Raw genomic sequence first — 10,779 nt, 5'->3', positions numbered from 1 at the left:
CACAACCTGAAAGATCTAAAATCATTTTGGCAAAGCATATTGCAAGCCAACACTAAACTGGCCGTCAACAACCTCGAATGTCACATTATTCTGCAGATGTTTACTAGGGTATGCAAATTGAAAAGTACTGCTGTATTTTTTTCCGCAGTGCTAAGTTGACCATATTATGTTGTTAGCACACGTTGATAGTATTCCATAGGTTCCTGTAATAAGCTCCACTTGTCTAAACTTTCCTGATAGTGAATTGCGACGAAACCATTAGTAGAAAGTTTCGGTGCTACTGATCATGGTCTTTTAACAAGCTTTTATCGAATTGTGTGGAGCTACAGTTTGTTGGATATATGAGTGTCCGTATGCGTGGAAACTGTAACTACCTAAAATATTTTTTCAGTTACTCCGTATGTTTCATAAACATGGTGACAGGGTAGAATTGATTCATTGAATCATGCACACGCATCACTTCCATTTTACTAGTAGTTTTTAAGTTTCCACTATTGCAGAATACTCTTTGTTGCAGACTTGCAGAAACATGTCATTCATAACTTTACATAGCATGATAGCATTGCTTCCTAATAAGTTTCTTATGTTATTGTAAGGCAGTTTGTCTAACCACAGTGTAGTTTATGAGCTAGGTAGCAATGTAGTATTAAGAAGTCACTATACTGGAGTGTGTTCCTTTTTTTTTTTGCAGGGTTAGAATAACTATACCTCCTTGAATGCCAAACATGGGTAAGAAGTCACCACCCTTCAAGCCGTACAACAACGTGCTGGGATAAAATATTAATGTGAAGATGTTTACTTGGATACGCACAATAGTGCTGTATTTTCACCATATTATGGTGTTGACATGGGAGAGAAGTTCCCTAAGATTTTTTGAAGTTCCATGCCATATAAACTGACTTAACACTGAACTGGCAGAAAACCATTATAATTTTTGGGTGCTATATGTCTTTTTCAGAAACTTTTATTGAGATTATGTGAAGATATGGTTTATTGGATACATGAATGCCCCAATGCAGGGAAATTGTAACTACCTGAAATAATTTCTAATGTATCTTTCGTAAGTGCGGTAGCAGAGGTGGAATTGATGCATTGAATAGAATGCAATCACATCATATTTATTTCTCTGTTGTACTCCCTGTGATCCATAATAAGTGACTTGGATTTAGTAGAAAGTTGTACTCCCTCCGTCCCATATTAAGTGACTCAAGTTTGTCTAAACTGGACGTATCTATATAGTAAAATACGTCTAGATACATGTAATATTTTGGCACTTAATATGGGACGGAGGGAGTACTAATTTTGTACTAAATCCAAGACACTTATTACGCACTGTTGTATCATTCTGAACTTTCCACGGAATTGCTGGCTAAGTTCCGCATGTTATTGTAGGGCATTTGTAGCATCACAATATAGTTTATGAGGTAGAAATGTAGTATTAGCAAGTCACTTTCCACGGTGACTGTGAACATTTATCCTTGTAGAGTATGGACATTGTCCAATTATAACTAGAAAATGTACTTCATTGCAACCCTACATGGCACAATTCTTGAATTCGGCGTACTCGTGGCTCACCAATCACCATGCCTCTAGATTAAAGTACACTGTTTTAGTTCTCAATTTGTATTTCAAATTCTTTGTAACAATTAGCCATCATAAGTTTATAATTATATCATTCATGCAGTTCTCTTAGTGTTATTAAGAGACACTGCGAATCTTCTTTTAAGATCTTGTCCATGCTAATAATACATATACATCCTTTTCAGACCTGAGCCACTTAAAGCAGGCAACTCCTGCATGTTGAATGCTCCTAGCAGTACAGCTCGTAGCTCTGGACATAACATTCTAACAAGTCTACATGGCACTCCTTCCAAAGATGATAAAATAGCAGCAGCTTTTCAACTGACAGGATCAAGGTATGATATCTCTACTCCAATATATCTTTCTTTTTTTTGTTTTTGAAATATATGGAAGGAGACTGAAATTACCTTCCTGAATGTAGAGTTTCATAAGTAGGCTAATTGTTGGCAAGCATTGGTAGGGTATGAATTGGCATGAAGCAAACATAAACTTAATAATGTATCTTTGTTAAAATCATCGTATGTATTCATTTCACACACCAAACTCAAATTCCTACTATTAGATCCTGGACGACAGCTAAGAGATCTACCACGCAACTACGTAGAATGCCTAATGCCCTGTCTCTTCAACTATATATGATCAAATTAGCACCCAAAGTTTAAGAGCATCCAGTTCTCCAACCTATATATGTGAAATTTAAATTGCACTATATTTTGAATTTGCAGTTATTTGTAGTGCCAGAGTACTAGTTTCTGATGGTCGATCTTCAAGCTTAAACTGCAATTTTGTGGGATTTCAACTAATAAATTTTGTGTAGACTATAAACACCCGAACTACAAAGTAAAGAACATGAATAGTTTTGTTATCCGTGTTCTATAGTAAAGTTTTATTATCTGCTTTGATTTGTGTACTTTTGTTCATGCTACGAACATCCCTTCTCAGGAATCAGTTCCAGAACCAAAATTTCCTGCTGTGCTGAAACACATCATGAGATCTCCAGCTGTGAGGTTATTGGTTGGACAACTTCAATATGCAATGTATCTTAACGCTACAATTGTTATTTATTTGAACTAACAAGCTTGCCAGTTTGTCGTGCAGAAAATCACCACAAACTGTTCCAAAGCTGGGGAATCAAACAGTTAGTGTCCTGATTTTCTGAGATTCCTTGTAGTCTTGCTACACGGTCAAACATTCTAAAAAGTGATCACTAATTCATATTATGTTTCTAGATCTGCGGAAAAACAATATCAACAGATAGTCATGAAAATCTTCCATCATATTATATTTATATGCCAATATGTCAAAAAGTCTCATCTTGTTTTTGGCAAGAGGCTTGGAGCTTCCAGTTTCTATCAGTAGAAAGCATATCTAGGCACATATAAATGACCCAAGTCTTAATTTCTTATTTTTATAGTGGTCTGATAGCACATATAAATGACACGCACCTATCATTTATGGAGTGCTTTGAAAATAATACAACATGTTTCCTGCGCAGCTAGGCCGGAAACCATTGCTAGTTGTTCAAAATAAGGAAAAACATACAAGTCAGAACATTATCGGCTCACCCTGCGCTAGTACCTTCTCTATGAGACCAGATTCCATCTCGTTTGGTCGTCAATTCTAGGTGTCAGATAGGTGGCAACTGTGGCACAGCGACATCATAGCCTTTTGAAGTTTCCAGTACATTCCTATTTCCCGGCACTACAGTACTTTTTGGAGGTGATGCCTAGATTGATCGTCTATTTTTTCGCTCGTGCCTCTTTTACCGAATAGCGCTCACCTCAAGATCAGGAAGGAATGGAGGATTATCCACAATTCAATCATCACTAGTACTGGTAGGTATAATAAAAGGTTCTTTCGGCGGTGAAAAAGTCTGAATAAACCTACCTAGCCGTAACCGTGAAATCTTTTTCCTCAGCCCTGTGGGTCTATGTAGTAGCAGTAGTAATCAAGCGAATCTGGTGAACCTTATCTTGCTTTTCGATCCTCAGTTGACGAATTTATTCCTTCTAAAACTAGTGCCCTCGATCGGTCCAGATTAACTGCATCATACCTTATCTACCTCTCTCTATATAAAGGTTCTCTGCCACCTTGATGCCTAAAACTTGTTTAGTCCTCAAGATTACCTGTCATTTAATATAGTGTCGAAGGAGGGCGAACCTTGACATGTTTATCTTGCTCTCGAACAAACAGATCTTCTCGATACAAAACAAGATCATATTCAGAGGCGCCTCAGATATCGGACTCGAGCTGAATGGCTTCGTCTCTCGTGGATAGATGCCTGGCCCCATCCAGCCAATGCTTCTCGTGTAAGTATATATTTTTCTTTTCCAGTCCGGCCGGTACGGCGGACGTAAGCGGCGACTTTCCGAGTCACCGCTCGCAACTTTCGCGTAGGAGAAGCAGCCTTTCCTCGACTTTTGCGTCGGAACACCACTACATGTATACTCGCCTGCCTGCTTTTTCTCCGGCCAGCAGACGTAAAGAAGCCAAGAACCTGCCGATGCGTTGGTGGTAGTCTTTCTGTACGATGGCTACGTATGGATTTTATATATTTTTCTGATTTCTTCACGTTGAAACCGGTTGTTGCTTTGCTAGTGTTTGACTCGTGTGCTTCCTTCTGGAACTGAGCTAGCAGACTAGGATGCGAGTGTGATTGTTACGCACTTGTTCCCACTTACTAGAAGCACTTAAGGTCGCGCTGAGTGCTTCCCGGCCGGTCGAATACAAATATTCGGGGAGAACGGTAAAATGGTCTGCAGATGCATATATCATCCAGTCCAGGAGTAGTACTGCTTAGTTAACTTAAGCGATCATCCTACTTAGTTACCCCCATCGTACTACTTAGTTAACTTTAACTTTGGGGATCATCCTCATCCTCTGTAATGTCTTTATCTCCCAAAAATGACCGGACTGCTTTGCTTTTCTAGTGTCCCTGGATGGCCGAATTGCTTTGTGCTGTTAATCAGTAGGGGATATATGAGTGAGTGCCATCGTGGTCATTCAATTTTACCGCATTGCTTTATGGTGTTTAGTAGAGGAGGAGATGCGATAGTGCATTCGTGGTCATGCAAATTTCAGTAAGGCAGGTTGACCGCAACTTCAGAGCACTACAGAAATACCACAGAAAATGGTTCAAACTCCCCAAGAGGTTGGTGTATTAATTTTTCTTCCGTCGTTCAAGCATATCTGCTTAGTGTTTGACCAATCACCAAAATCCTTAGCAGAAAAAGGCACTCTGGCCAGAGAAATTGCAACAGAGCTGTATATATCCACTATCCCTTCTTTGCAGAAATACGAAGAGACACGTGGGTGAGCAGTGAGCTCCATGCTCAGCTACGAGCACCAGCACGTAATGTACAAACTTCAGGAGCGGTATTTCCCACTCCTGAATCGATCACCCAGATGCAAGGACAAGCAGCGAATGACCAAAACAAACAGAAAAGAACACTAATTATTGACAGCGTGTTGTTGCTGCTGCTGACTTTCCAAGTCGAACTGATCCATTTCCACGGGGGCGTGCGCTTGGTCCACCTGCAACGGCCTCCGCGGCGCCGGCCTCTCTCTGCTGAGCATCTTCATCAGGGACGCGCCGAGCCCGCAAGGCGACGTCGAGCTCCCGGCAGCATCCTGCTTCTCCAATTCCGGCTTCTCCTTCACCCACCCCGCGGGGTTTGGCATCGGCGGAGGCGGCTCCACGGAGGCGCGGCAGACCGGGCAGGACGAGCTGGAGGCGAGCCACGTGTCGACGCAGGCGACGTGGAACACGTCGTGGGCGCAGGCCGGCAGCACGCGCACGGCGTCGCCCTTCTCCATGGCGCCGAGGCAGATGGCGCACTCGCTGCAGCCGGCCTCCTCGTCCTCCTCGTACGCCGCGGTCGGCAGCGCGGCGATGGCCGACGGCTCCAGCCCGGCCTTGCCGGGCGCCTTGGCCGCGACCAGACGCGCCGCGGCCGCGGCGCTCTCGGCGCGCCTGCGGTTCCGGCGGCGGACGCGGCAGATGTAGAGGTGCAGGAGCAAGGCGAGTCCCAGCACGGACACGAACGCCGCGACGGACGTGGCCACGAGCCGCACGTTGCGGGTCGGCCCCCCGCCGGGGCTCCTGTACTTCCCGGCGCCGAACCACGCGGACCCCGGGTCGCTTGCCTTCACCGAAGCCATCGACATCGACATGCGAACCGCGCTAGCTTGATCGATCTCCTCTCGTGTTCGATCTCCACGCCGTAGTGTTTCGGTCTTGTTGGTTGGTTGGTGGGTGAGAATGTGAGATAGCGCGGCGTGGGCGTGGGCGTGGGCGTGTGCTCGAGTACTACTACCTTTGGTGTTTTTGTTTTGTCTCGCGATGAAGAGTTGGATGATGGCGCGCGGTTTGCTTGGCTTTTATAGGTTTCAGCGGGAGCGGGAGCGGGGCGTGCCTTAGCGTAGCGGTGCACCTACCAAACCAAGCGAGAGAGACAGTGGGCGCGCGGGGCCTATCCGGATCTGGATGTCCGTCAGGTCAGTGTGGGCAAAGGCGCGGCACGCTGGCGGAAAGCGGTGCGGGTATTTGAAACTCCGACGTGGCCATTTGCGTCCCTCTCGATGGCGACGCGAATCGCGGCCGAGCACGCATGATCTGCTTCATTTTTTCTAGATTTCTTAGCCCCGGAGAGGAATGCCCGAGTAGGGCCCCGCAGCCAGGTGTTGGCGCGGCTTCGCGCCGGAGGCGCCCGAGCCCTGTCCTGTCCGGGGCAATCGCCAATCAGTGTGGTTTGGCTTGTGCTACGTGGGGTACCGATCGACTCTGCCCACACAAGTACGGATTTTGTTTGGGGGTGGTGAGATCCGGGCGGCCGCGTCGAGATGTGGAGGAGGACTTCTCGGTTGTTGGGTGATGGATCGTGACGCACGATCGGCTACGGGGGTGGTCGGCTCGGGAAGGCGAACCGGCGTTCAGGTTAGTGGTCACTCCAGTGTCTTCCAAGACACTGACTAGAGTAATAGCAGCGAATTAGCGAAAGACCCGGTTTCTGTGGCTGGAACCAGTTACGATCCGATTTCCTCCTTTGTATGCACAGCGAAAGATCCAGTTTGTGTGGCTGGCATGGCACCAGTTATGATCCGATTTTCTCTGCTGTACTGGCTGGCCGCTGGCACAACCCGAACGTCTTGTTTGAACATGTCGGCTGACAGACTATGCCGTGGTTGGGCGGTTGGCTCTACAGGAACAGTTAGTTGTGTGTGCTCCGACACGTCCTCCTGCCGACTCGCGTGACCCCCAAAATGCCAATATGCTGACCGAAATCATTTTTTTCTCGCACGAAAGAGCTGCCTTGCCCAAGTTTCATCTTTATGAAACTGATAATACAACAAAGTTAGGTTCCAGAGATCGTTGTTCAGAACTAAAGATTATGCTATTTCATACTCCCTTCATTCAGGTTTACAACGTTTCTCATGAAAAATGGTATAACCAAAACATCACTCGATCTCTTGAAAAATGGCATAACTAAGACATAGCGGGAAGAGGAAAGATTAATAACAATTCAATATCAAAAGCACTGGTATACTGAGGTGAAACCGTTAATATCAAGGTAAAACACTAGTACCACGATAAAAAAAGGACAAGCAAAGGATTTAATGTCCATTCTGAAACCGAAAGAAACAGAGTATAGGCGATGCAGCTAAGAGAGAATATAATAGAGGATTTGTAATATCGAATTTCTAGATTTACCTTGTAAACCCAAATTTAGAGAGTAGTTGATTTTGTCCGAATTGGTTGGAGGAATTGTTCGATCAAGCCGGCACCGATAACGGCATCGGGTAGAGGGAATGACACGGCATCGGGTAGAGGGAATGACACAAGGACTCACTGGATGGTTAGTGGTTAAGGCAAGGGAGCAAGCAGGAGAAACGGTCTTTGGATATGATCTACAAAAATCTAATTGTTGGCCAAAAAAAATGAAAACAATTGACTGTTAAATAGACACTCCTAGAAACACAAGAGGATAAACTCCACCTTACAGGCAAAAATGAAAAACAGTTGACTGTTAAATAGACACTCTCCAAGAAACACAAGAGGATAAACTCCACCTTACATGCAAAAATGAAAAAAAAAGCTGACCGTTAAATAGACACTCTTCAAGAAACACAAGAGGATAAACTCCACCTTACATGCAAAAATAAAGACGGTTGATTGTTAAATAGACAACACTCCAAGAAACACAAGAGTATTAACTTACAGGCAAAAGAGAGAAAAAATAACGCCACCTTACAGGCAAGAGCAGAAAACAGCAAGCTAATCCAACCTGTCACCTCAAAATCAGCTAAGACAACACATCGTCCATAACTGAAATCATTTTCAGGTTACAGTTAATTTCTCCAGATGGTTTATATCGGGCCAAGTTTACTAGCGGATGATGAGGTAGATCCGGAGAAAAGAAGCATTGCACTTTGAGTCGAGCTCACGGCCTGAAACGTCATTGAAGGCTTCTCTGAGTACCAGTGAATAACAAAGAAAACTACCAAAAAAGTACGGTGACCCATGTATGGATGTCTCAGGTTTTGTCGATGCCAACCCCTGCCATTCCATCAAAGATTCCAAACAGTTATGAAAGCTGCTCTCCCTCAGAGTCTGAAGAAACGAACGCATCAGTGTTAGCTAAGGCTGAAAGAGCATGCATGCTACGTCCTGCACTGCGCAGTTGCAAGGGCCTCTTTTCGTACAATCTTCTGAGAAAGACGGTGCTTTTCTCTCTGCTTGCCTGGTACCGCGCGCAGAATATCGGTTGGGTTACAAATACTCGATCTACTCCTGAATTTCATCAGTTATGCATATGGTTGTGCCCCTTTGGTTTAATTGGACGGCCCGACTCACTAAGGTTTTGCTTGTGCAGGACTAAAGATACCAACATAATTTGTGCACATTCCTCGTTTGGGCAGAGAGGAGTTTCCACCAGGTATCAACTGCATAAAGTGCAGTGAGTTTGCCGATTAACTGGCTGGATTCACGGTGCATATCGTTATTTAGGGGTTAATTGGATCTATGCCACTCTCTATTCCACCGGTTGTAAATATGACATTATAAAAACTTGACTTGGAGAAATGTCACTCTAACTTTCTTATACCTCTATCAATGTCATTCTGTCCACTTAAGACCAATAATTGTTCATAAAATACATGTATTTCAGCGTGTACAACAGTATTTACCATAATGCCCTACAAAGTTCAGCAGTACGTTCGAATCTTCCAGGCGCCATAAAGGTTCAAAAAATCAAATTTGGCCCAAAATTCAAACTTCTCAGAAAAATTTATAGAAATTACAGAAAATCAAAAACAATAATATGAGTCTACTGTTAAGAGGAGCGCATGGGGGATAAGACGAATATAACTATTTGACTTTGAATGGAAAAAAAAACTGTCGTATAGAGCTACGTCTATACGTATTTAGACAGTGTACATGCTGGTATTGGACAAAATGACATTAATAAATGTATAAAAAAGTTAGAATGATATTTCTCCAAGTCAAGTTTTTGTATTGACATATCTCCAACCGGTGAAATAGACAGTGTTATAAATCCAATCAACCCCTTTTTTAGAGGAGCATGGTGCATATCTAACCTTAACATAACCAGGCCTAGATTCGGCCCATTCCAAAACTTGTGCGGTCCAATTAATACCACGCGGGGCCGATCCTGGGAATTGGGCTGCCATCCCGGCCCGGTAGCGCAGAACCGAACGAAGTTTTAACTGACACAGTAAGAACCAAGATGCTCTCAAAAAAAAAGAGAGTAAGAACCAAGATGATTCGTCTTTCCGAGAGACGACGATCGAGCCGTCACGAGCAGCTAGCATGATCGCAGACAAGCCATCTTTTGGCGCCTTTGGCACGAGCACGAGCATCGAACCACCATGGGCCGTTGATGTGGCGACGGCGACGGCGGCCGTGCCCGTGCTGGTAACAAAGCAGAATATGCCAGCCTCGGCCGTCCCCGGTCGAATCTCCAAAAGCGACGCGACGCGATGGAGCGATAGATGCAAATCTATCTACGTACGTCGTTGCTAGCTAGCAGAGCAGACGATGCGACGCCGATCGAATAGGGTGCGGATTCCTTGGAGCTGTGTACTGGCTGGCTGGGGGGGACAACGTGCGAAACTTAGGCCAAGGTTCATCGTCCGATATTTGACTGATTCATCGGTCGGGCGAAAGCGCCACCATATCTTGTACGACATCCTACTCGTGAAAGAAAAAGCGAGGCGTCAGTGTCGTCGGGCATGGGTGCGCACAGCGGCAATGCGACGAATCCCTGGCCGGGAGACGAACGAGACCCCCGACGGCGCCCAGACGAGGTTGCCATCCAAATATCCAATCCAAGGCACAGAAGACAGAACCCTTCCCGCGAGATGCCGTTGCGTGCTGGCCCTGGGCGCAGCTCTTTTTTTTTGTTCGGGTACGTACGTGCGTGCCTAGGAAAGCAAAAGCAAAGCAAAGCAGGACCCGGCCGGGGGGAGAAAGATTTGCTTTCGAGTCAGCAAAATCAAGATCGAGAATTCTTTTCGGGAAGCTATACGTGCTACTCTCCCGAATGTTTAGCGGAGACAGAACCCATGCATGTATCTGTCATGCGTGAGCTGTACCTACATGCAAGGGCAATGAACGAACACAAGTAGGGACAGCTAGTGTATGGATTGTGGAGTAGTGGTACTACATTTTATCCGAGTTTATCTTATATCTTATTACCATCTTACAAAAGAATAGTGCTTTCTGAGGATTGGAAAAGGAGAGGTGGGGGTTAATTCAACTAGTATCTACTCCTTCCCTCAAAAAAGTATCTACTCCGTATATTTATTTTTTCTCTGGCTCGTCGACAAGCCAGAGCCAGAAAGTACACCGGTCTGTGAGCACTATATGGAAAAGAGGCGTGGCCGTAGCTGGCAACTGGGGATCTGCTCCTATGGCAGTAGAAAGTGACCTATCCTCAGCATCTTCAAATGGGAAAGAGAGCCTGCAATCATTGTGTGCCATGCTTTGCCTGGCATGTTCGGTGTCTGAGCAAGCTGATCTCGATGAGGCTGCGCAGCTGAGCTACCAAATGCACAAGGCAGGGGGAAAGAGAGCTGATGCATAGCACAGATGTCCTGCCATGCAAAAACACTATAGCCGCTTCATGGTTTTCCTGTAACGGAAGCTTGCTACGCACTCAAGTGTTCAAACGATGTTTA

General features: G+C 45.1%; 1 protein-coding gene and 1 long non-coding RNA gene across 2 annotated transcripts; one reads left to right on the top strand and one right to left on the bottom strand.

Annotated features, from left to right (window-relative positions):
- The first annotated feature begins 1,309 nt into the window (after positions 1–1,309).
- LOC112271055 lies at positions 1,310–2,794 on the top strand. Its single transcript, XR_002963842.1, has 2 exons — positions 1,310–1,916; positions 2,524–2,794. It is a non-coding gene; the product is annotated as an uncharacterized LOC112271055 (long non-coding RNA).
- A 1,918-nt stretch (positions 2,795–4,712) lies between these two features.
- Positions 4,713–5,949, bottom strand: LOC100827670 (RING-H2 finger protein ATL74). Its single transcript, XM_003567081.4, has one exon. The coding sequence runs from the start codon at positions 5,752–5,754 to the stop codon at positions 5,032–5,034; it is 723 nt and encodes a 240-aa protein (XP_003567129.1). The 5' UTR covers positions 5,755–5,949; the 3' UTR covers positions 4,713–5,031.
- Between the last annotated feature and the right edge of the window lie 4,830 nt (positions 5,950–10,779).

This window comes from Brachypodium distachyon, chromosome 2 (genome assembly GCF_000005505.3).
Source record: "Brachypodium distachyon strain Bd21 chromosome 2, Brachypodium_distachyon_v3.0, whole genome shotgun sequence".
In the NCBI taxonomy this organism is placed as follows: Eukaryota; Viridiplantae; Streptophyta; class Magnoliopsida; order Poales; family Poaceae; genus Brachypodium; species Brachypodium distachyon.
This window is presented reverse-complemented; position numbering and strand designations above follow the sequence as displayed.